At 58.8% G+C, this 24,645-nt stretch overlaps 2 protein-coding genes across 2 annotated transcripts in view; both read right to left on the bottom strand.

The window, feature by feature from the left end:
* Positions 1-705: 705 nt before the first annotated feature.
* PANX2 (pannexin 2) lies at positions 706-7,340 on the bottom strand. Its single transcript, XM_068971996.1, has 3 exons — positions 7,115-7,340; positions 1,389-2,819; positions 706-1,049 (listed from the first exon to the last, which is right to left on the bottom strand). The coding sequence occupies exons 1-3, from the start codon at positions 7,338-7,340 to the stop codon at positions 706-708; spliced, it is 2,001 nt and encodes a 666-aa protein (XP_068828097.1).
* Positions 7,341-15,311: 7,971 nt separating this feature from the next.
* MOV10L1 (Mov10 like RNA helicase 1) overlaps positions 15,312-24,645 on the bottom strand; it is a 61,070-nt gene continuing 51,736 nt past the window's right edge. The window contains exons 16-26 of the mRNA XM_068971570.1: positions 21,062-21,170; positions 20,624-20,796; positions 19,996-20,142; positions 19,410-19,531; positions 19,154-19,253; positions 18,884-19,048; positions 17,592-17,765; positions 16,808-16,957; positions 16,094-16,201; positions 15,521-15,658; positions 15,312-15,434 (exon numbers count right to left, since the gene is read on the bottom strand). Coding sequence (XP_068827671.1) covers positions 15,339-15,434; positions 15,521-15,658; positions 16,094-16,201; positions 16,808-16,957; positions 17,592-17,765; positions 18,884-19,048; positions 19,154-19,253; positions 19,410-19,531; positions 19,996-20,142; positions 20,624-20,796; positions 21,062-21,170 — 1,482 coding nt within the window. The 3' untranslated portion in view covers positions 15,312-15,338. The remainder of the gene's footprint in view (positions 15,435-15,520; positions 15,659-16,093; positions 16,202-16,807; positions 16,958-17,591; positions 17,766-18,883; positions 19,049-19,153; positions 19,254-19,409; positions 19,532-19,995; positions 20,143-20,623; positions 20,797-21,061; positions 21,171-24,645) is intronic.

Raw genomic sequence — 24,645 nt, 5'->3', positions numbered from 1 at the left:
GGCCTGGAGGGGACATGGTTATTGCGTTGGATTCCTGCCCTCACCAGCCTCACCCCACGCTCACTCACGCACACGCTCCACACTTGCCGGCTCACGCACACACCCGCTGGCATGCTGGCACCTTGCTCTCTGGACGCACGCTTGCACAGTCACACGCACGACATCCTTTGATTTAAAGGCATCCGAAGCCGCCAGATAATAAACGTACTCGCTAGTTACAGTAACCATAGTAAAATAAAGGAGAGGTGTCGGGGTATGAGGAGAAAGTGCATGTTGACCTTTGACTGGAGCGGCCCCGGCCCCTCCCACCAGGGCGCCCATCCCTGCAGGGGCGGCCCGAGGCTGAGGTGCCACCCCACCCCCCGCGCCCCCCTGAGTCATCCTGCCACCTCCCGGCCCCTCACAGGCCAGCATCCCAGGCCCCAAACAGAATCAACTAAAAAAATAAATTCTTCATCTCACAGCGGAGCGCCTGATGTTGGGGGGAGGGGGCGGCTCTGGGCCTTTGGGCGCGGGGCTCCACGGGGTCCTGGCCAGCCCCGGACCCAGCCAGCACCCTGATGCAATCCAGGGGGCCGGGGAGGGGAAAGGTGCTGAGCCCCGTGGCATGCGGGCGGGAGGCCGGGGCGCGTGGGCAGTGCCGGGCAAAGCGAGGCTGCCTCTGCCTGGGGCGCGGTCATGCAGCCGCGCGGGCAGCCCCGGCCCTCAGAACTCCACGGTACTCACTACTGTCCTCGGCTCGTCGAAGGTGGCGATGAGAATCTGCTGCGGCGGAGGGATGGTGATGAGGCTGCCCACGTCCTGGGGGGCTCTGGGGGCCCCGTCCTCCTCTTCCCGGGCCTCGTACAGGGTGCTGATGTGCAGCAGCGGGTGGGTGGCGTTGCGGCTCAGGATGGCGAGGGGGTCAGGCTTGCCCAGGCTGGCTGGCGACAGAGGGGCGGTGGCAGGGGCGGCGGGGGGCGAGCAGACGTGAAACGGGCCCCCGGGGGGCAGCACGCCCCGGGCTGGCTCTGCTGAGTACAGGGCCTCCTCCTCCGGGAGCGGCGCGTCTGCAAACAGCCCAGAGCAGAGGGCGTCTGCAGGCCCCGCCCCCTGCGCGCCCTGCCCGCGCCCCTCCTGGGGCGCCGACGCTCCCCAGCACCCGGGCCTGCCTGGTCGGACCCTGGCTGCCCCGGGAGCAGGGGCGCCAGTTTCCAGAACCTTCTCCAGGAGCTGAGCAACCTCACCGTGTGCCCCAGGGCCCTTCATCGCGGCTGCTTCCCGGGGCCCTGGGGCGAGGGAGCCGCCTGGGGTCATGCCCTTGCTCCCCTGTCTGTCCCCATTTCCACCCGGATGGCACAATCCTTAGCCCGCTCACGGCCCCCCGCCCCCGCCCTGCCGGCCCCTACCTGCCGCGGGCACCGCTGTCAGGCCCAGCCCGCATTCGTCCGCCTGGGACAGGAAGCCGCCTTCTTGACTCCGGGAGGCCGGCAGCGCGGCGGGCACGGCCTCGGCCTTGGCCTTTTTGGTGCCCAGGATGTAGGGGTGCACGTCCAGGGAGAAGTGGCGGGCATGCTTCTTGTCGGCCGCGGGCCCCGCGTCGCCCCCGCCGCCCTTGTAGTGGTGCGCGGCGCGCGCGCCCGCGTCCAGCAGCGGCGCGATCAGGGTGTCCGTGGCCGTCTTGCGGCGCACGGGCTTGGGCTTCTCGGCCTTGCTGTTCTCCACGCGCATGATGGCCAGCGGCTCCTTGAAGGGCTGGGGCAGCGGGTTGCTGCTGGGAATCCACTTCATCTTCTTGCGGGGCCGCTTGACCACGGGCGGCTCGGCCTCGCCGTCGGGCTCGGCGGGGTTGGCGCTGGGGTCCACGGTCTGCACGCCCGCGTCGCGCACGGTGGGCGTGGCGTCGTGGTTGGACTGCGCGAGCGCCGCCAGCAGCTGCCGCACCACGTTGTCGTACATGAGGTCGCTCTCGTTGGTGATGAAGTCCAGCCGGTTGAGCGACTTGATGTGGTCCCGGTTCTCATTGCAGAACATGGCCAGGATGTTGATGTCGCAGAACTGGGAGCGGCGCCACTGCCGGCGCGTCTTGATGCCCACCTTGTGCAGCTTGTCGAAGACAAAGTTGCTCTTCCGGAAGATGAAGAGGTGCGTGAGGTTGACCAGGATGACGAGGTTCATGGCGCAGAGGAGCACGACGTCCACGCCCGCCACGATGCGCTGCAGCTGCACCGACGGCAGCTTGCAGCTGACGCGCACGGCCGGGCCGCCCCCCGGGGCGGCGCCCAGCGCGCAGGTGAACTCGTTCTGCTTCTGCGTGGCGTAGTAGGTGCACAGGTAGGAGATGGGCGCCACGCTGAGCAGCAGGATGAGCAGGTGCCGCGCCAGGTAGAGCTTGGCCAGGAAGTTGCTGCGGCCGCGGCGCTCCAGGTACTTCTCGAACAGGTTCTGCTCGGGGCTCTTCTCCTTCTCCGCGTTCTCGATGATCTCGCGCCGCTCCCGCTCCGTGATGCCCGGGCCCTTGGACTGGATCTGCTTCTCGATCTTGGGCGCGCGGCCCTCGGCCGCGCGGTGGTAGCAGTTGTCGATCTCCTGCAGCAGGAAGTTGAGCTCGGAGGTGAGGCGCGTGGACGCCAGGAACTCCCAGCCCAGCGCGGGCACGTACATGATCGCCGCGAAGGCCAGCAGCGAGTAGGGCAGCAGCTTGTGCTCGAACAGCGACGGCCACAGGCTGGCGTCCACGCCGGGCAGCGCGTCCCGCAGCTCCGTCCAGCAGTAGCCGCGGGCATACAGCGCCTGGTCGCGGGTGAAGTTGTGCGGCGTGTAGCAGTAAATGGGCTCCTCTGGGGGCAGAGAGGAGAAGGCGCTGGGGCATCGCACCCCTCCCGGCCTGCCGCGCCGCGCCGGAGCCCCCTCCTACACCACCTCCCGCCCTGCACCCCCCCCCCCACACACACACCGCAGTCACCTTTGCCTTGGGGGTGGAGGGTACAGCCCTGCTCACCTGGGGGGCAGAGATCTGCACTTGGAACCTCAGGCCTCCCTCCAGGTGCCACCACCCCCAGCACACAGGGCAGAGTCCAGAGCCAGGGGCGCAGGCCACACAGCCCGGGGCCTGGCACCACCACCCATCCTGAGAAGGGCAGGTGTCTTGGGCGAGTCCTCCCTGGCCAGAGGTTACAGGGGCATGACTGAAGAAAAGTGGAAGCGGTGCTGCCTGCCTGTGAGAGGTGAGGGGCGTCCTCCCAAGACCCACTGTCCTGGGGAAGGGCAGGCCTGAGGTCCCTGGACACTGAGTCCCACTCCAGGGATCAGACAGGAAGGAGCATCACCCAGACCCCAGGGTCCACCCAACACGCGAGGGTGATAGCTCCACCCCGAGCGCAGGAAGCCCCAAATGCAGGGAGAACTTTTCCCCAGGTGAGGACAGGCGCAGACCACAGCAGGAGGCGTGGCCCCCAGCCCGGGCCTCCCAGAGGGCAGGTCTTGGCCGCCTCAGCGCCGTCCTCAGGGCAGGGTGGTCTGAGCCCTGAAGGCCGGGTCACTGCACTATCAGGCTGGGCTCCAGCCGGGGTGTGCCCTCTTGCAGGTGCTGGCACCCGGGGCCCCTCGCCTAGAGGGCAGCATCCTGCTGGCAGGAGGCGTGCGCCCCAACCTGGACACAGCAGGCACCCCCCTCCCCTCAGCTGAAGAGCCCCAGGGCGGGCCGTTCAGTCCCCCTCTGCCCCTGCTTAAGCCTCTCAGACCAGGAGATGCAGACCAGAAGCAGTGGGGACCCGCGTGCTCGTCTGTCTGTGCAGGCCCCCCACCCCCAGGCCTGCTGCACGAAGCCGGCCCTTGACTGGGGAGGCAGCTGGTCACTGCCAGTGACTCGCAGGGGCCAAGGGGCTGGCTACCCCACAGACACGAACACCCTTGTAGGCGCCTTGGCCCAGCCCACAGAGGCTGCCTCCCTCTCACATGCGCAGCCTCAGACCACCGCTGCCCCATCTCAGCCTGGCGCCATCCTGGAGGCCTCGGGCCTCAGCATCGCCAGAGCAGGGCCCACAGCTCATTCTGGGCATGTGGACCTTGGACTGCACCTGGTGGGCGCTGGAGAGTCAGGGGCCTGGGGGCAGGAGGAGCGCGGGCTAGCGGGCTCAGGGATGGTGCTGAGGCGGGGGCTCTGGGGGTGGGGGCGGGTCAGGACACAGGTTTGGGGCCTGGTGGTGACTCAGGCTCCGAGAGCATGGGGAAGGTGCAGGAGCCCCCTTGCAGTTGAGAAAACAGCATTTCAGTCACTTACTTTTGTCCTTACAGCCAACTCCAGGCCAGGAGATGCTCTCCACTGGGGGAAAGGGACCCTGGGGGGCGGTCCCCCAGTCCAGGCCCCAGCCAGGCCCCGGGGGACGGGGAGACCTCTCCTGTGGCCGTGGCGCTGCAGGCACAGGGGAGCTGAGCCCCTCCGTGCACCAAGGCAGGGCCCCCACCCCGGGTCCTCTCATGCCCGCCACCAGCCCTGCCTGCCGGGAGGGAGGGGAGGGGGCTCCAGCTCAGGGGAGGCCCAGCCCAGCGCCCAATCTCTGTCCTTCCCCCTCCCTCCTGCTCCTGCGAAGCAGACCCCACCCAGCAGGGACCATGTGTGGCACGCACGCGTCTCAGTGACCCTGCCCTGGAGGAGCAGCGGCCACGTGTCCTGACTCGACCCGCAGGGGCCAGGGACCTGGGCTGGACTCTGGCGGGGGGGGGGGGGGTGCGGAAACTGCTGGGCCACAGAGCCTGAGCACTGGGCACTCAGGCACGGCGGTGTCTGCACAGGTGTATTCCGGGGACCCGAGACACAGCCAGCTCTCAAAGCGCACCATTCCGGAGGATGGCACCGTGGGCCAGGGTCCTCCCAGCCCCTGGGGGCGCCCTAGTATCCTTGGAGACCCTGCCCACCTGCGGGCACCTCGGAGACATTGCAGGTTTGGCTCCAGATGCCTTGATAAAGCAAGTCACACATTTTTTCCCAGTGCATGTAGAAGTGTTTATACACTGTAGTCTATGTCTGCATACTATATGCATGTCTGAAAAGCAACGTACATCCCTTAAGAACACTTTATTGCTAAAAAAAATGTTCTGCATCATCGGAGCCTTCAGTGAGTCGTAACCATTTTGCAATAGTAACATCAAAGATCACTGCGCACAGATCACCTTAACAAATATATTAATAATGAAAAATTTGAAATATTGTGAGAATTGCAAAAATGCAGCACAGACGTGAATTGAGCAAATGCTATTGGATAAATGACTTGATACAGTGTTGTCATAAACCTTCAAATTGTGAGAAACGCAGTATCTGCAAAGCACAGTGAAACCAGAGCTGGCTGTATTTGGCTGTTTAGGAGAAGGCAGGTGTTGGTCCCCTCTGCCCAGAGCCCACGTGACGTCTGGAGAACCCGTTCTGTGCTGCGTGCTCAGTCGTGTCCGACTCTTTGCGACCCCGTGGACTACAGCCCTCCAGGCTCCTCTGTCCATGGGATTCTCCAGGCAAGCATACTGGAGTGGGTTGCCATGCCCTCCTCCAGGAGATCTTCCCCACCCAGGGAGCCAACCTGCATCTCCTGTGTCTCCTGCGCTGGCAGGCAGATTCTTTGCTACGGAGCCATCGGAAAAGCCCCTGGAGAACCTGGTGACCCTCCAACTCCCCTCCTAGTGGTCCTCTTGCTCAGCTATGCCCCTGGCTGTCCCCTCCGTCCGTCACAGAGCAGGTCTAAAGGGTGGGCGGCATCTGCGGAGCCATGCGGGTCTCCCCACCATCAGCTGCCCTCCAGGCGGGGGACGCGCACAGGCCTTGGTGTAGGGAGGTCCCGTCTGGCCGGCTCCTCACCATGAGCCGGACATCCAGCATGCACTCACCCAGTCTCCAACAGGCAGATAGGGTGGACCCCCCCCCCACACACACACCAGGGCAGCAAGTGAGGGTCTGGGCACTGGGTCCCAAGGCCCAGCTGGGCCCCGGTGGGTGGGACAAGGATCCTTCTGGCTGCAGCAGGACACCCCCCACCCCCGGGCTCAAACCCTGCAGAGGGTGGTGACTCGGTGCCGAGGGGACAGGTCGCGAGGGACCGGGAATGTCTGAGCGTGTGGGTGTGGGCGCGCCCTGCCCGGGGGTCGGAGGAGGCAGCCTGAGCAACGTCCGCCCTGGTCACAGGGACCCCTGAAGGAGAGGCCTTCGAGAAAGCTGTCTGTCTGCATTCCTCAGGGAGAGCTGCTCCACCTTGCTACCCCAGGGCCCTCTCAGCCGCGGGCTGAGGGGTGCCCAGAGGCCTCCCTGGACATCTGGACCCTGTGACCGCTTGCCAGCCAGACCCGGGGTGGGGGTGCTCTCTCCTGTCTCCCACCCACCTACCCCGTGGCCCCCCGGGAGGATGGTGGCCCCAGGACCCCACCCCTCCCCCCGCCCCGCTTCACCTGGGGTCACTTCTCCTCAGAAGGCCCTCAGCGCCCCGACACTGAGTCCAAGCAGGACATCTGCAGACCTGAGCCTCTGACCGCTCGTCACGTGCACACCGCCGTGGTCCCTGCCCTCTCCTCCCCACATCAGCCTCCCAGGCTCAGCCTCCTGCTGAGGCCAGGGTGGTCCACTGCCCCCACTGCCTGCTCCTCCAGGCCCTGCCTGCTTGGTGGGCCTCTTCCCAAGACCGACCCAGGCTCCCAGTGGCCGGAGCATCCCTGGGCCCTGGACTCGAATCTGCCCACTTCACAGGGTCTTCACACCTGGCTAGGACCCCGCCCAGCAGCGGTCTTCGGTGTTCCCAGGTCTCATCACCTGCAGCCTCCTTTCCCGGCCCCCACCTGGCCACTCCTCCTCCTCTCAGACCCTGCCCACTCCCCCTCCTGGTCTCCCCTCTTCCAGGCCAGACCCCATGTCTCCTCAATGCCTAGACCGCAGCACCCCTCCACCCAGTGTGAACCAAGGGAAGGTAACATCAATCCAGCGAGGAGAAACATGGGGAGGTAGCCCCAGCGCCCCGCAACACCTGCACGGGCTCTGCGGGGCGACCCGGGGCACCGCACCCACTGCGGGCCCCAGCGAGGAGGCCCGCGGCGGCTGGATCAGCCAGGGATACCCCAGAGTGCCTCTGCCCTTTCCGCCACTAGCCTCTGGCCTCACCTGCGAAGTTCTTGGTGAAGACCAGGGTGACCAGCAGGATAGGGACGAGCACGGTGCCGATGGTGACCACGCGGTCAAACGGCAGCTCCAGCTTGAGCTGCAGTAGCAGCGCGGCCAGCGCGCCCGCCTTGTCGTCCTGCGCGCCGGGCAGGATCAGCTCGCGCAGCTTCTCCCCGGCCAGCAGCGCCGTCGCCATGTCCGTGGACGGCTCCAGGAGGTGGTGCATGGGGGGCGCGGAGGACCCGGGGCGCGGGGCCCGCGGCGGGGGCGGGGGGCGCTCCGCCGCCGCCCCCCGGGCAGGGGTCGGGCCGCCCGGGCCGGCGCGGGCTGCGGGAGGCGCAGGGGCCGCCGCCCCCGCCTCGGCTGCAGCCCCGGCGCGTCCTTCCGGCGGGGGCGGCGGCGGGACCCCCGCCCCCAGCGGCGGGCGGCGGCTGCGGTCCCGCCGCAGGGAGGGGGCTGTTTACCTGCGGCGACTCGCGGCGTAGCTCCGCCTCCCACCCCCCACCCCCGCACGCAGATGCGGCGCCGGCGATGACTTAGCAAAAAATATTTAAATGAAATAAAATGAATGAACAATGACTGGTCCCTCCGCCTGCTCAGGGTGGGAAAGAGGGAAAGGCCGAGCGGGTGGGGTGGTTCCCCTCTCCCGGGGCGCTGGGGCGGCGGCACGCGGGCGAAACGCGGGAAGACCTGCGGCGTCCCGGGCTCCCCTCTTCCAGCCCCGCGTCCGGGGAGCCACCCGACCGGCGGAGAGGGGTTCGCCGCCCGCCTCCCGGAGTCCCTCTCCGCTCCCTACCGATGCCTGGCCGCCACGGTGGGCGCTTAGGCCCCCACCCACCCGGGGTGTTACGGACACAGAGGAGGGGGCTGGCACCCCTCCCCGCTCGGGGAGCGGGCAGGTGGACGCTACGGGGCGTCTCCTCCCGGCCCCTCCACTGCAGCCGGCGTCCCCAGCGCCCACACCCCGACCCATGGCCTGGGTGAGCGTCTCCTTTCCCCTCGCGACACTTCCACGTGGCCCCAAGGCCTCTCCAGCCCGGCACCTATCACCCCACCACTCTATCACCCCGTCCCTTTGCCACTGTCAAACGCATTCTCCAGACCGGCCTCCTGGCACAGGCTCCAGGGTCCCTGCCACCTTCCTGACCTTCATCCCCCTCCACTCGGACCCTGCGGTACCCACCCTCAGGCACCGCTCCTGCACACCCTCCTGGGTTGTCTTTCCAGCAGAGCCCAGCCGCACCCCCATGCCCACTGCCTGCGAGACTCACTTTCTCATTCCACTCCTTCATGGCAGGAACCCACGCCATTGTAAGAGGATGCACGCGTGGTCTTTGTGAAATATGTACCGCAGCTGAACTTTCAGCTGCATTCAGTAATTCATCCAAGCATGCTGTGAACACCAGTATCTGCAGGCCTTGGGTCACTGCGGTGAGCTAATTCCCTACCTTCTGCCCAGAGGTTCAGAGAAAGGGTTTATCCTGTTCAAGACTTAACTTCACAGTTTTTAAAAACAAAACACAAAACCTTTCTTATGTGCCTGTGCTTTTAAAGATTTACTAATATTCCCAAATGACACCTGCCCCTGGCTTCCAAGTCATCTCACTCATCTGCTGCTCACTGAGGGAGCTCGGCTGCCTGTTTTCAAATAACGCCCCCACCCCACCCCACCCCCCACCCCCCGCCCCCAAGCCTGACACCTCCCGTCAGGGGCTGACCCTTCCCCACAGCAGCACACTTTCGTGACTGGCTCTGCACGATCCAGAGGTTGGCAGGTCCCCGCGCCCGCCTTTCCCCATGACGACTCAGGTAGTCACGGCCTTTCCTCTTCCGTGTACATCTGCAGGATGGGGGCAGTGGAAGCCTGGGCTGAGCTGAGCCACCCTGCTGGTGAACAGGGCACACCATCTTCCATGTCTCTCCTGCAATGTCTGGTTGGTTCTGCAGCTACTTCCTAGACACATCCTAGCAGTTCCACTGTAAAGGGACCCAATCTCCAGTGTAGCTTATCATTTATTCAGGTCTGTACTGGGTCTTCATTGCTGCATGGGGATCCTTTCTAGTTGCAGCGGCTTTTCTTGTTGCAGACCTCAGGCTCTAGAGCGTGGGCTCAGCTGCCGCGTGGCCTGTGGGATCCTCCTGAACCAGGGATTGAACCCGTGTCCCCTGCATTGGTAGGAAGATTCTCAACCACTGACCCACCAGAGAAGTCCCTCTGGTTTACTTTATAGTCAGCCTGGTGCAGCGAACTCTGGCCTCGTGGGCTCTGAGTGGGCATGTGGCCGTGGCACATGGCGGAGTTGCCACTGGAGCACAGTGGGTGAGTGACGGGACCCCGTGGGCACTGTGGAAACGCTGGCCCACGCCTTCCCACGGGACAGAGGGCACAGCTGCAGCCGGCGGCCCCGCGCCTACACCCACGTGGCAGCAGCCCCTCTGATGCCGTCATCCCAGAAGGCCTGGATGTGGAGGTGACGCCCAGACCCGGGCTCTGAGCTCCCCGTCCGACCCTGCTTGCACAGAGGTGGATAACAGGCTGCGCCCTCCCCAGGCCCATCCGGCCCAGAGTGGGGGGCCGCCCTCCCCAAACCCAGCCTCTGGGGCGGGACGGTGTTGCAGGGGGCAGACTGCCCTTTCCCACTGAGACATCCACACACACGGTGCTGACGACCCATGGGGTCTGAAGAGCCGACACGGCGGAATGACCCAGCGCAGCACAGGGCTGACTGTGCTTGCTGTGTGTGCGCTCAGTCTTGTCCGACTCTTTGTGACGCCATGGGCAGTGGCCCGCCAGGCTCCTCTATCCACAGGATTTCTCAGGCAAGAATACTGGAGGGGGTGGTCACTTCTCTCTCCAAAACATTAACATGTGGCTTCTGACACATGAAAGACTTCGAGGAATTGACGGATGTTGCTACAGCAAGACGTTCTCATCTCTATTTAGGTGATGTTTTATCAGTTCTTGCATCAACGAAGATGAAAAATAGGGAAAAGCGTGACTCTGTGCTGTCTCGTTCTGGCCCCAAGTAGTGTTCTCCCAGGAAGACAGGTGGCTTGTTAATAACGTGTTTCCAAATCAGTTTTACTTCCATGTTATGAAAACCTGCAATGTCTGCGTATTGTGTTGAGTATGTAGCTAATAATCCTGAGAACACAGAGGAAGTTCTGGCTCCCAGGTTCGGATTCATAGTCTCACAGATTAGGACAAATGAGGCCCTTGATGCACGGCAGATACAGTGAGTGCCCTATACACGAGCCTTCAGGCGGTGAACGTGCAGAGCCGTGGGCTCACGCTCACACGTCCGGTCCCGTTGGTTCATGTGTCTGGCGTGCACTGTCACTGCACGCATCCTCTGCAAGTGGCTGTGCTTTTGTGCACTTCACTTTGCAGCACTATATAGAGTACAGTGGTGCAGCACCTTTATTTCAAGGCCAGGATATCCGGAAGCAAGTGGAAAAACAGTGGTGAGGTAGCTAGTACTGCTAAGAAGTGCCAAGAAACAATGACGGAAACAAAAGTGGAAATAACTGAGTGGAGCAAGGTGAAAAGATGGTCGACGTGGCTCGCTCTCCTAACGTGAGCCATTCTGCCATCGGCATGATTCTGAAGAGCAAGGACAAGCTCATGGAGCGTGTGGAGGTCTGCTGTGCACACGGTGCTGCGCATAACGTTGCAGAGGCGTGGGAAAGCTACTGAGGAGACGGAGAAGCTTCTCAGCATGTGGCCGCAGGACCAGCATCTGCGTCTAGCCCCACTCAGCTTCAGTTCAGTTCAGTTCAGTTCAGTCGCTCAGTCGTGTCCGACTCTTTGCGACCCCATGAATCGCAGCACGCCAGGCCTCCCTGTTCATCACCATCTCCCGGAGTTCACTCAGACTCACGTCCATCGAGTCCGTGATGCCATCCAACCATCTCATCCTCGGTCGTCCTCTTCTCCTCCTGCCCCTAATCCCTCCCAGCATTAGAGTCTTTTCCAGTGAGTCAACTCTTCGCATGAGGTGGCCAAAGTACTGGAGTCTCAGCTTCAGCATCATTCCTTCCAAAGAAATCCCAGGGTTGATCTTCAGAATGGACTGGTTGGATCTCCTTGCAGTCCAGGGGACTCTCAAGAGTCTTCTCCAACACCACAGTGCAAAAGCATCAATTCTTCAGCGCTCAGCCTTCTTCACAGTCCAACTCTCACATCCATACATGACCACAGGAAAAACCATAGCCTTGACTAGACGGACCTTAGTCGGCAAAGAATGTCTCTGCTTTTTAATATGCTGTCTAGGTTGGTCATAACTTTTCTTCCAAGGAGTAAGCGTCTTTTAATTTCATGGCTGCAGTCACCATCTGGATTGATTTTGGAGCCCAGAAAAAAAAGTCTGACACTGTTTCCCCATCTATTTCCCATGAAGTGATGGGACCGGATGCCACGATCTTCGTTTTCTGAAAGTTGAGCTTTAAGCCAACTTTTTCGCTCTCCTCTTTCACTTTCATCAAGAGGCTTTTTAGCTCCTCTTCACTTTCTGCCATAAGGGTGGTGTCATCTGCATAGCTGAGGTTTATTGATATTTCTCCAGGCAATCTTGATTCCAGCTTGTGTTTCTTCCAGTCCAGCGTTTCTACTCTGCATATAAGTTAAATAAGCAGGGTGACAATATACTGCCTTGATGTACTCCTTTTCCTATTTGGAACCAGTCTGTTGTTCCATGTCCAGTTCTAACTGTTGCTTCCTGACCTGCATACAGATGTCTCAAGAGGCAGGTCAGGTGGTCTGGTATTCCCATCTCTTTCAGAATTTCCCAGTTTATTGTGATCCACACAGTCAAAAGCTTTGGCATAGTCAATAAAGCAGAAATAGATGTTTTTCTGGAACTCTCTTGCTTTTTCCATGATCCAGCGGATGTTGGCAATTTGATCTCTGGTTCCTCTGCCTTTTCTAAAACCAGCTTGAACATCAGGGAGTTCACGGTTCACGTTTTAAGAGAGAGCTAAAAGCCTGTGTGAAGACCTGAAGACCCACAGGGGAGAATCGGAAGGTATATCCTTTAATGCCAGCCATGGCTGATTTCACGGGTTCAAGGCTAGAGCCAGCGTCAACCTTCACAACGTAAAAGTGGGTGAGATATGGTAGCTGCTGGGAATTTCCTGACCTGCTTTGAGAAATTATTGATGAAGGGGCATATTTACCAGAGCAGGTTTTTAAACTGGATGAGACAGGACTGTACCAGAAGAGGATGCCAGGCTGAAATTACATCGGTAAGGAGGAAAAGCTGATGGCAGGCTATAAAGCAGCAAAGTACAGGCTGACTCTGCGGGTTGGTGGCAATGCTTCCGGTAACATGAAGCTGAAGCCTCTCTTAAATTTACCACTCAGAGAGCCCACGAGCCCTGAAAAACATAGCCAAGGGCTCTCTTCCTGTTGTGTGGAAAAGTAACCCCAAAGCCTGGTTACGGCCCGTTTTCCTGGACGGGTTTTCCCACTTTATCCCAGAGGCAGAGACATACTGTATGGAGAAGGACGTCCCATTCAACATTCGCTGCTGACAATGCTCCAGGCCACCCCGGCTCATGGACAATTGTCATCCCAACGTCGAAGCAGTGCATGTCACTCGTCCAACCTATGGACCAGGGAGACCTTTATTGACTTTCAAGAAGTATTACTTCTGTCAGACTTTTCATCAGGAAGTAAAGGCAACTGATGCACCAGGAGCGACCTGTGACAGTTTTGGAAGGACTGCAACATCTACAGGGCCGTGAACACACTGACTGTGCCTGGCGTGAGGCTGATGGCCATTACCACGAGTGGGCTTTCAAAGACCCTCTGCCTCTAGTTCACAATTTTTGTGGGTTTGAGAAGGTGGATGAAGAGTCCAAAGAGACCTTCAGCAGCTCAGTGACCCTCAGAGAGACGCCAGGGCTGATCTGCAAGAGGACGGCTTCACTCAGCTCCTTGCTGCGCAACATGGGGCTCTCATTAAGGAAGACCTGAGGGAACCGAGGCCCAGAGAAAGGAGGGGGAGAGGCAGGAGGAGGAGGGACTGACAAACTTGAGAGTGTCAGCCTGCAGGAAGTGGCAGAGCATGCTCTGTGGGAGGAGACACTGTTCTTGTTTGTGGCAGCCGTTCAGAATTACAGGGCTGTGCAGGGCTACTGTGTCATCTATGTCGATAAAAAAAGAGCTCTGACCCAGACATCACTGGATCATTTCTTCCAGGCGATAGACTTTGATCCAGCATGGAACCAGCGCCTGTGCCATCGACGTCAGATGTGAGTGGCACTGCGGCCCGTCTCAGGCGGCTGGCACTCCTTCAGCTCAGCATCTCTCACCTCATCTTCCTCCTCATTGGTGACTCTTCCTGCCTGTTCCTGCGGTGCCAGTCCCTGTACGCTGGCTCTCATCCTGTTTTTTATATGCTATTTGTATGCAAAGTACTATAAAGCTATTACAGCCCAGTACCACACAGTCAATTGTGTTAGCTGGGTACCCAGGCAAACACCGTTCAGCTTATGGAACGGCTGTCAGAACAGGGCTTGTCCACATGCAGGCGACTGAATGCACTCATCTGGAGCAGCAGCAAACGCCGGGCAGGACAGGCCAGGCTGAGTCTCGCTGCAGTGACCACACCCGTCTCAACGCACAACGCAGCAGAGGGCCGCTTCAACCTCAACTTGGGTGGTACGTAGGCTGGGAGCTCTGCCCTGGTCAGCACCCCTCACTCTGGCAAGAGGCAGCCACTGCCAGGGGTGGGGGCACAGGCATCTCTGGAGGGAGTGGAGCTGTGAGCTGCTGCACTCAAACCCAGCGGCACTTTGTTGGAAGAGGGCTTGGCCGGCCCCAGCCCACCGTGTGCCCGGGAGGAACAGACCCTCTGTGATGGCCTCGATTTTCAACTGAGCCCCTTCTGCGCTGGGGTGTGGTTCTGTGGAGGGAGCAAGAACATGATGCTTCCAGCTGTGAAGGGACAGCTGGCTGGGGTCATCGTCAAGTGGACAAAGGTGAGCGTCAAATCACAATGGCGTTTCGATTCTGCTGGAGACACCGGAAAGGCCGCCATGAAAAGGGAACACCTACAGCGTGCTGGGGAGGAGCAGCGCTCTAAACGAGCTCCTGGCCGCCCAGGTCCTCAGCGCCGAGCGCGGACTGCTCTCTAGCTGCGGCGCCCAGCCTGCGCACTGCGCTGGCTCCTCTCGGGGCATGCGGGCCCCAGGGCTTGTGGGCTCTAGAGCAGGAGCCCAACAGCTGAGGCGCGGGGCTAAGCTCTTCACAGCATGTGCTGTCTTCCCAGGTCGGGGATCAAACCCACGTCTCCTGCATTGGGCCCCACCACTGGGGCCCCAGTGGGTGCCAGGCTGGACCACCGGGACCTGAACTTTCCCACCTGTGAGCTGGGATGAAGGCACGTCCTGTGCTCACAGCTGTCAATAAGGGACAGGGCCCTTCTGGGACTGGGGGTGGCAGCAGCCGTCTCAGGGTGTGTGCACCAGGGTCCTGGGACGGCTGTGGGAACTCCGGTGTGGACATTCCCTGCCTCATCCCTCCTGCCACAGACTCCACACTCCACCTTTGCAGAATTCATGGGAAGGTCTCCGTGGCCCTGCCTAGTTGCACCAGGAAGTGGGTTGGCAGGATGCCTGCGCCCCCTGCCCGAGCAGCCTGCCTTCGGGCAGAGCCGGCATGGGACGGGGAAGTGGCTCAAGGGCCTGGAGGACACGTGAAAGCCTGGCCATCCCCCAACACCTACACATCTGAGGCACACGCCTCACAGGTATCCCACTCGAGCGTTTATTTTGGTGACAGCTGCAGGACTGCCCGGGGCAGGGGCAGGCAGGTGTGCAGCTGCCCGCAGGGGGAGCGGCTGTCAGACCAGGGGCCCCACACCCGCAGCCAAGGCTGGAGTCCAGGCAGCCTGCATCCCAGACAGCGCCCCTCAGGGGTGGAGCTGGCCTCTGGCCGCCCTTTCTCAACAGGGCTCTGCTGGACAGGGATGGGCAGCCTCACACCCAGCCACGGCTGCAGACGCAGAGAGGCAGGGGCCAGTGGGTGGAGCTCCCCGTGGGGGCTCAGGTGCCCACGTGACCACTGCGGAGGGGCTGGCGGCCGCCCCGCTTCCCAAGGTGGCTTTACGAGGGACACTGAAGTTTCTTATGAAGCTGTGCGAGGGAAAGGGACGCAGACTGGAGATGTCAGCCCAGGGCCAGATGGAGGCTGGCTGCTGCAGCCCAGGAGACATGGCGCTCACTTCTGCAGCGGCTGCAGCTCAGGTGGCAGGTTGCACCCCGTGTAGACGCCGTTGGTGATGCTGTACTCTAGCAAAGCCCCAAAGCACGGGTCCTGCGGGCACATCATGAAGCGGGCTGGCTCTCACCGCCGTCCTGTGCCCCCAGGACCCGCCCCCCGAGCCCCCGGTCATGACTCACTCTGACAAGGACGTGAGGGTTTCCCAGGACGATCAGCAAGGCTTTGGGTCTGGTGATTGCAACATTAAATCTTTTTGAGTTGGACAAGAATCCCAAAAAATATCTATCATCTTCAAATCTATCTTCATTTGACCGCACCTACAAAACAGAAATGAATAAAAACAGCATTTAAAAACTTTTGGCGTGCAAAGGACTTCGACATATAAACCATTTAGAAATGTTGCGCGTCAGCGTGTCTTCATCTTGCAGTGCGAGGGCACAGGCCTCACCGCACTGAGTGCTCCCCAGGGGCGGCCTCACGTGTGGGCCCAAGAAGCGCTGCTGCTTCTGCTGCCTGAACTCCCTGGTCTGCCTGCAGTTAGCAGTGGCGCACTGGTCACTGTGGGGATTTTCAGAAGAGCAGCAGACTCCTCGGGGCCCAGCTGCCCTCTTTCTGACCCCGCCTCCCCCTCCTCTCCATCCCGGGCTCCCCTCTCCAAATTTAGGCACTTCTTCCTGGGGTTCAGTACTTGTTTTGTTTTCTTAAAGAACGCCCTGAAGGTAAGTGCTCGAGGGGAGGGACAGGGCACCTACAGTGGAGATGATAATGACCAGGTATTCCTGCCCTTGAAACTCCTCCACCGATCCAACCTTTATATCCATCAGATCAACGTTTCGCAAAAGAATTTTGATTTTCTCTACCTTTGAAAGAGATAAGATCAAAGATAAAATTTCACAAATCTGACCATTTCTTTATATGTTAACAGGAAGAGCCAAATGGTAACCAGTGAGCATCAGGGCCTTTCAACTCCTAATCACGTTTCGTCACCTCTCAGTTGCTCACAGCACACGCCCTGATCTCAGATGGGGGTGCGCCGGTGGGTGCTGCCAGGAGTGGGGTTTCGCATCAGACACGAGGGCGCCTTGTGCTGCCAACAGCGGGGTGGCTCCAGGGCGCCTCCCAGGGTGGGCAGAGCCCCTCAGGGGACCCCACCCCCAGGGGCCTGAGGGCCACCACAGGGAAGCCAGGAAGAAGAGGGCGGGGCAGGACTGGGTGGGGGCCTGGGGCAGAGGGGTGGAGATCGCCAGGTGGTGCTGGACAGAAGCTAGGCTCTCTGTCAGGAGAGGAGGCTGGAGGGCAGGGACTAGGGGCCGCTCCTGCGCGCCCAGAGGACAGGCCTTCTCAAGGCGTGTGCCCACCGAGTCTGGGGCATAGGAGCAGCAGCTGTCCAGATAAGAGCGGGGGAGTGGCAGAGAGGGCGGGACCCTGCAGACACGACTGCGCAGAGGACCTGGAGCAGCCCACACCTGCTTCCGGTAGGGCGTGATGACGCCAATTTCGCCAGCGGACACCTGGGTTGAGACGCTCCTGGCCAGCAGGCAGCAGTAGCGCATGACCTGCACGGCCTCGGCAGGGTTGAACCATGACGGGCTTCGTCCCTCTCGAGCTTCGTTGCCCTGAGTCACCAGGAAGATAAGAGAATAGCTGGTTCATCAGAAAATGTCATTTTCTTGACAAGGGAAGTCCTAACGATCAGAAGCCTGTGCGCCACAAGCAGAGAGCAGCCTGCAGTCGCCGCAACTAGAAAAAAGCTCATTCAGAGCAACGAAGACCCAGCACAGCCTACATAAGAAAAACTTAGCAAAAAAGAGTATTTATTAAAAAGTAACGTTACGTTCAGGCCTGTGCTTTTCACATCACAGAGCTCCACGTGCACATCTCCATGGCAGGGCACCTGGTGGGCTTTAGTTTCCGTTTCCTTCTACACAACCTTCTGCATGTTGGCAAATTCCTTCCACACAGATTTTGTCATGAATAAGCTTCTTGTGACCCTTGCTTCTTCCTTCAGGATGCCCCCCTTTAATGTCCCCCTCACTGGTTTTATTCCCCACTCACCAGGAGCGCTGCAGTCCATGGGGTCACAAAGAGTCAGACACAATTTAGTGACTGAACACCGCCGCCACCACCAGCAGCAGCAGGAGGGAGCCGGCCCACCACAGGCCCTCAGGAAACGCCTGGTAACAGCTGGATTCAACAAGACCCACGCACAAACACGCGTACACCCTCCTGCTGAGCCGGCCCGAAGCTTACCCGCACTCCGTGGAAGACGAGGGGGAAGCCCTTCCTGGGCAGCTTCTCCCAGCCCAGCAGGGAGGTCACCACAGTGGGGTCCGCACACACCTCCAGCTCTCGGTGGTAGAACAGTCTGGACGGCAGGGCCAGCAGGGCCGAGTGCGACCTGTAGTTCTTCACGAGCTTTGTCACCTAGGGGGGAGGTGGGGCAGGGCCTGGGCCAGAGCCCGCAGGCGCCCTGCAGCTGCTGCCGGGGAGCAGGGCCCTGCACCCCCACCCCCTGCACCCGCACCCACCGCCCTGTCAGCTCCTCCTGCCTCAGAGGCACTCAGGACACCTCCACCAGGAGACAGGGCCCCTGTGGGCGCTGCAGGCTGCCTCCAAGGTGCACCCTGATCCAGGCCATGGGAGCCTGCTCTCGGATCTGCTGCGGTGGGTGCTGGGTCTCTGAGGCCGGCCAGGACCTTGTTGAGAGCCACCGGGGATGGAGCACCAGGACATGAGGCAAGGACAACTGTGTTTCCTGCCTCAACTGTCCAGGAAGTTCACTCCAGCCTTTCCTTTTCCTGGGGTGGGAAGGCCAAAGGCCCAGGACTCTCCTGCTGACACACTTCTACTCAGTCATCCTGACGGGTCCAGCCTCTGAGACGCTTGTCAAAACCCCAAACCCGACTCAGCAGCACGACTTCCCCCTCAGCCAGGCTGGGCCCGCTGCGCTGGCCTGGACCCCTGCCTGCCACCTCGGCCACCCTGGGCCCACGTGCCTGCCCTGCCCTCTGGCAGAAAGGGCCTGGAATGGGGAACAGAGCCCAGGCCTTGCCCTGACCATCGCCCATGATCCCTGTCCCTGGTTTTCTGTTCCAAGTCCAGAGGGGAACCTCCTCTTGCCTGTGCACGGGGGAGTCCAGGTGCTGAGGCTCCCGAAATGCAGATGCCAAGGTCTGTGCCTTGATGCTGAGCAGCCAAGAACCAGGAACCTGCATTCCACCTGGCACCTCAGGAGACCGCAGACACGCTGCCTGCTCCTCCAGGTAAACTTACAAAGCTCCTTCCCATATCCCATAGCGTCACGGTCTGCAGTGGTCCTACTGACGGGCTGGAGCTGCTGGGAAGGGCTGACCGCTCAGGAAGCCCCTCAAGGGGGCCAGGAAGCAGTTCCTGAGTTCCTAGGACAGTGGGTTTGAAGGCACCTCAGGGGCACCTAGGTGGTGGCCTCTGCCCCCAGCTGCAACTCAGGGACACAGAGAGGTGAACTCCCCATCGGCCCCTCGGGTCTAGCCTGACTGAAGCGCATGTGGGTCTGAGCTCACCAACAAGGGGTTGTAGGCGCCACAGGCCCCAAAAGCATCCTCGTCACGCAGGTACGCTGGTCGGGACATTAGTCTCTCCAGCATGGAGACGTTCAGCCCATATGCCATGGCAAGTCTGGACTTGATGACTGGTCCCAGCTGCATGGGGTCTCCAGCCAGGACGATCTACAGCAGAAACGGGCAACTCTCAGCGCACGCCTCACAGGCGAGGAAGGCAGACACAGCTGCCCGGGCCCCTGGTGTTCGGAGGGGCAGGGCCTGAGGCCTCACCTGGCCGCTGACGTCCGAGACCAGCCCCAGGGGGATGAGGCACTCGGGCTCGCTCGCCTGGCCCGCTTCATCCACAAACACGTGCGTGAAGTGTCCAACTCTGCAGCAGACGCGTCCCAGGGTCACTCCTGCTCGAGTGTCCTGCCCGCAAGGCCAGCCTTGCCTCGTGGCCTGGGCGCCTGGGCCCCTCCAGCTCTCCCCTACACCGCACACCGCCCTGCCTCCGCCCAGGAAGCCCCCAGCCTTGAGCTCCCACCTCAAGCCTATCTGATAGAAGAGCCCCGCGCTGCTGCACGTGGTGATGACCACCCTGAAGCGAGAGGCCTTCCAGACGTCCTCCCCGTCTCTGCAGTATGGCCTGATGGCCTCTGCGATGGTCTGCGGGGGACAGGCAACCCTTAAGGTTACTGAGTGATTCTTTAAACTGGACATAATCACAAAGCAGAACGGAATTCTCAACAATAAGCCTGTCCTGCTGCCCCTTTTTAGTTGGACTATGTAATGGTGTAAGATTGTTCTTTTAAATCAAAACATCTTATATTTTCTTATCAACATAATCCACGTCTTACAGATGCTAGAACTGTGAATATAACAAGAGAATCCTGCAGATCCTTCCCCAAAACAACTGCATGTGCTTTCTAATCTCTTTTGCTAACCAAACTGGAAACCTTTATAGCAAACCAACAGAACAGAACCAAAAAGCAAGTACACATCTGGGGGAGGCGAGCAGGAAAGTCATTGCCTCACAGAGCGGGGGCTGCCCGGCCGCCACGGGACACCAGCGCGGCAGCCGCCCTTCTGTGCCCTCTGGTGGGGCACACGGGGCCAGGGAGGGTGCTCACCTCCTCGAGCCTGCAGGTGGCATTCACGCGGACCATGGTGCCCCGACGCAGCACTTGACTCTCGTGCAGCCGCAAGCACACAAGGTCGGCCGCGCTGTTGGAGGGTGCGCACACCAGGACCCGGCTGTCCGGCAGAGCATGGAAGACCTTCCCCAGGACACATGGAAGGTAAAGGGGGAATGGTCAGCAGCCAGCACCAAGCCCCCCAACGAGAGCTCATAGGTCACCCCTCGTGGCCAGAGCCCGGCCCAGCCATCATGTCTCCCGGGCCCTGCACTGCCCGGGCGCGACCCTGGGAAACCTTGCACCAGCTCTGGGTGCCTGTGGGTCAAGCTGGGCCCCGGCGATACAGGACCCTGAGCACAGCCTCTCTTCCCACAGACTCAGTTTCAGTCTAGACGGAGGCACCGGAAACGCCTGCAGTTGACTGTTCTGAAATGAAGCCACTCCTTTCTGAACTGAGGACACCAGCTCTCAGAAGCCCTACAGCCACACAGCAAACTGCTACAGGTAAAGCAAATGAGATTTTCTAAGCCGTTTCCCATGCTCTGATCCCAAGGTCTGCATCAACACGTTCTGACGCCAGGAGCACAAGGCTACATCTCCCACGACACTGCCTGGCCGTTACCTGCAGGATGGCCTCTATGATGGTCACCGTCTTCCCCGTCCCCGGAGGCCCGAAGAGCACGTAGGGGATCGGGCGGCAGTCTCCGCTCAGGATCCTCCTCACCGCCAGCTTCTGGTTCTCATTGAGCATGGGGTTGAAAAACTCCTTTTCTCTCCCCTTTGGCGATCTGCTGACTGAGTCAGGGAGAGACAGTCAGTGGGTCACAGGCAGGGCCCTTCAAGACCCACTCAGCATCACTCACCAGGACAGCTGGCTGATTGCAAAAGCCCAGGCCACTCACCCCGCCCCACTTCACTTGGACAGTGTCACCAAGGTGTCAGATGTTGTGGTTAACAGGTGGACAAGAACAGCCACCATCAAGGCCAGAGCGTGTGTCCCCCAGCAGCCCCAGACGTCTCCCCTCCAGGCCTGCAGGAGCCAGCTTGGTCCCAGACTCACCCAGCTTGCTGATCTCTGTGGTGAAGGCCCGCGGCGCTGGTATGTCCTGGACATCTGCCTGGTGCTCTTCTGGGGCATGCTTAGTTTGGTCCTTCACAGCTTTTCCATTCTAGAAAAAAATCACACCAAAAAAATTGCTTGAAAAGAAAGCTTTGTGTTCACGCAGGCTTAAAGTGTGAATGTAAACCATCATCAAATGCTTGTTTTATTGACTTAACAGTTCTCTGCATAGATCACAGGTCATCCCTTTCAGATGTAATGAGAATGCAGAATATCTAATAAAAACTGCTAAAAGGACTATATTCTCCTTGAGTCCAGGATGTACACGCTCCTTGTACAGCCTGCTCATCTGCGAGGAGAACCCGCAAGGGCTGACCGCAGGCATGGCCCTTGCTCCCCGGGACCCCAGGTCCTCTGTGTGTGTGAAGAGGCCCTGTGAGCTCGGCAAGGACTTGGCCCCAGGCAGACCCTCACCTGCCCCTTGGGTACGAGGCGGCCCTGGGGCTGCTCCCTCGTTTACTGGGTCAGGATCGTGCTGAGGAACTGGTTTTGCACATAAACTGGTTTTTAAACATAAACTGAATCTGACCTGGACCAACAGAACTATTTTTCAAATTTCTCATTATAATCAACGTGGTAATAAACAGCTCTGCACATATATGATTGTGCAATCACCTGACTACTTTCACAGTGTAAATTCCCAAAGTAAAATTTCTATACAGGTTTTCACACTGAAAAGTTTTTATCTTTTACCAAATTTTAGTCCAAGAGATCACAGCAATCCACCCTCCCAACATTATCTCAGTTTTACAGAAAACTAACACACAGTAAGGAGTGGGCCTCCGAAGCATGTCGCTGGGCGGGTCTGGACACACACACACCCGTGAACCCATCACCACAAAAAAGCAAGTCTGCCTCTCAATCTGCAAGCACCCCCATACACCCTCCTGCTGTTGCAGACTGACGTGCACATTCCAGAATGTTCTATTCATAGAAGCGCACAGACGCAGGCTTTCTGACACCTCCACGTGGTGCAACAGGAGGTCTGGAGACCCCTTTGGGCTGTGTGTACGCAGACGTTACCCTCCTTCTTGATGAGAAGACACTCATGGTGAGAACAAACTGAGTGCTGGCCTGCCGTCCGCGGATGGACAGGGACTGTTTCTGGGTCTGGGCCACTGCCAGGGAGGCTGCTGTGCACGCGCTCCCACTGCCCCCGGGGAGACGCCTGCACTGCGCGCTGCGGGCCATCTCCTGCTCAGGCACTCATGCCCTGTGTCCAGGCCGGTCTGTGTTCCCACCGGCGAGTGCAGTGAGGCTCCCTTGTGCCAGAGTGTAGCCACGTTAACAGGCGTGTGGTGGGGTCTCACTGTGGCTGTGTGTTTCCCTAACAACTAACACTGAGCATCTTCTCACAGTCTTGTCACCTGTACATGGTTCATCTGTACACCGTCTGCTCAGGTATTGGCTCATTAAAACTTTTTCACTATTGAATTTGGAAACTCTTCAACATGCAGTCTCGACACAACTGCTGTACCAGACGCCGTGACTTGCAGCCCGCCGCTCGCCTTCTCACTGCCTGTCTCCTTGGTTTACTCATCTGGCTGCGCTGGGCCCTGGTCGTGGCGTGACCCGCAGCCCGCCGCTCGCCTTCTCACTGCCTGTCTCCTTGGTTTACTTGCGCGGCTGCACTGGGCCCTGGTCGTGGCGTGACTCGCAGCCCGCCGCTCGCCTTCTCACTGTCCTGAGTGTCTTTCTTTGGTTTACTTGCTCGGCTGCGCTGGGCCCTGGTCGTGGTGTGGAGCTCCTAGCTGCAGCACGCGGAGTCTTCGCCCCTGACTAGGGGTCTAGCCCAGGCCCCCTTCATTGGGAGCGTAGAGTCTTAACCACTGGACCACCAGGAAAGTCCTGTGCAAGGCTTTTTGTGTTCTTTTTTTTGTTTAACAGTGAGAACAAAATAACTTACTGGAATATGAAGATCAGAGCTGAATGAGTGTACCACTAATGGCGAAAAGGGGGTATTTTCACAGAAGCAGTATTTTTCCCAATCCCATCTCCATTTGAAGTCGATCAAAACACACCACTGGCCATTTAGTGAAAACGCTGCCTTCTCCATGAGGCAGACACGGGCTCTGGCTCTGGGCTCCCCGGCCTGGGGCTCTGAAGGCTGGTGGCGGGGGCTGGGGTGACCGCAGTGGCTGCTTCTCGTTTCTCCTCTCAGGAATCACTGCTCAAGGTCTGAACCTGCTGCTTCACATATTCTGTCTGATGTTCAGTCGTTTAGCCGGGAAGGTGAATCCACTCCCTGCAATTCTACCCTGGCTGGGCGCTTTGTCTGCAAGCTGGCTAATCTGTAACTGGACACCGCTCTGTATTTCAAGCGCTAAGATTCGGCTCATCAGGACTGACCCACCACAGCAGCAGTGCTTCCCGAGAATCGGGCAGTGGGATGGGCCAGGAAACGAGGTGAGAACACAGTTTTGCAGATGACATTGCACCTTTGTTCAGTGAAGACCTCTTTCTATTTTTCGGAGCAAAACTGAGTTCAACTACCAGTTACATAGCAGATGATTTTAATGGAAACTTTTAGAGAATTTTCTGTGGTTGTGTAGGCATTCTAAAGCTATAAGTTCTCCATTTTTGGAGAGGGGCTACAAGGTAGTAAAAAGGTTTATATATGTCAGATATAACTTAAAAATTTGTATTTACTATCAAGTCAAAGCATGCTCAAAAAAGCAAATTCCAACAGCACAGAATTATAAGTTACAAGCTGTAACCTGTGGCATGAAGGGTTTTTCTTATTAATGGAAATACAATGATAAATAAAACCACTTCTATTTTAGTCTTGAAAATAAAATGTAGAGCCTAGAACAATACCTGGCACATAATACCAGATATTTATGGACCTACTGATTGTACATTAGAAGATACCCTTGTAACTTGCACAAAGATCACAAAAGAATGATGTTCCTGGTGTGCAGTGCTTTCGGAAGTCTTCTATGCATGTGTAACGATAAAAACGTGCCTGAGTGTACACAAAAACCATGTAACTTAAAAATAAAACTACAGAGCAAGGATTAATAAAACTAAAAACTGGTTCTTTGAGAAGATAAACAAAATTGACAAACCACTAGCCAGACTCATCAAGAAAAAAAGGGAGAAAAATGAAATCAACAAAATTAGAAATGAAAAAGAAGAGGTCATAACAGACAACAGAAATACAAAGGATCGTAAGAGAATATTATGAGCAACTATATGCTAGTAAAATGGACAACCTAGAGGAAATAGACAGGTACTGAGAGAAGATCGACCTCCCAAGACTGAACCAGGAAGAAACAGAAATCATGAGCAACCCAATTACAAACACTGAAATCGAAACAGTGATCAAAAATCTCCCAAAAAACAAAACCCCAGGGCCAATGGCTTCACAGGGCAATTCTATCAAACATTTAGAGAAGAGCTAATGCCTATTTTTCTCAAATTCTTCCAAAAAATTGCAGAGGAAGGAATACTTCCAAACTCATTCTATGAGGCCACAATTACCCTGATACTAAAACCAGGTAAAGACAAGACAAAAAAAGAGA

This window comes from Capricornis sumatraensis, chromosome 4 (genome assembly GCF_032405125.1).
Source record: "Capricornis sumatraensis isolate serow.1 chromosome 4, serow.2, whole genome shotgun sequence".
NCBI classification, from domain to species: domain Eukaryota; kingdom Metazoa; phylum Chordata; class Mammalia; order Artiodactyla; family Bovidae; genus Capricornis; species Capricornis sumatraensis.
Note: the sequence above shows the minus strand (reverse complement) of the source record. Positions and strands in the feature narration are given on the sequence as shown.

What these genes read in the sequence shown, in the direction of transcription:
- PANX2 (XM_068971996.1), bottom strand. Translation starts at nt 7,340, where the DNA reads ATGCACCACCTCCTGGAGCCGTCCACGGACATGGCGACGGCGCTGCTG. An exon ending in CTTCACCAAGAACTTCGCAG is followed by an intron (nt 2,820 to 7,114) that starts GTGAGGCCAGAG and finishes CTCTGCCCCCAG; the next exon opens with AGGAGCCCATTTACTGCTAC. An exon ending in GACAGCGGTGCCCGCGGCAG is followed by an intron (nt 1,050 to 1,388) that starts GTAGGGGCCGGC and finishes GGCTGTTTGCAG; the next exon opens with ACGCGCCGCTCCCGGAGGAG.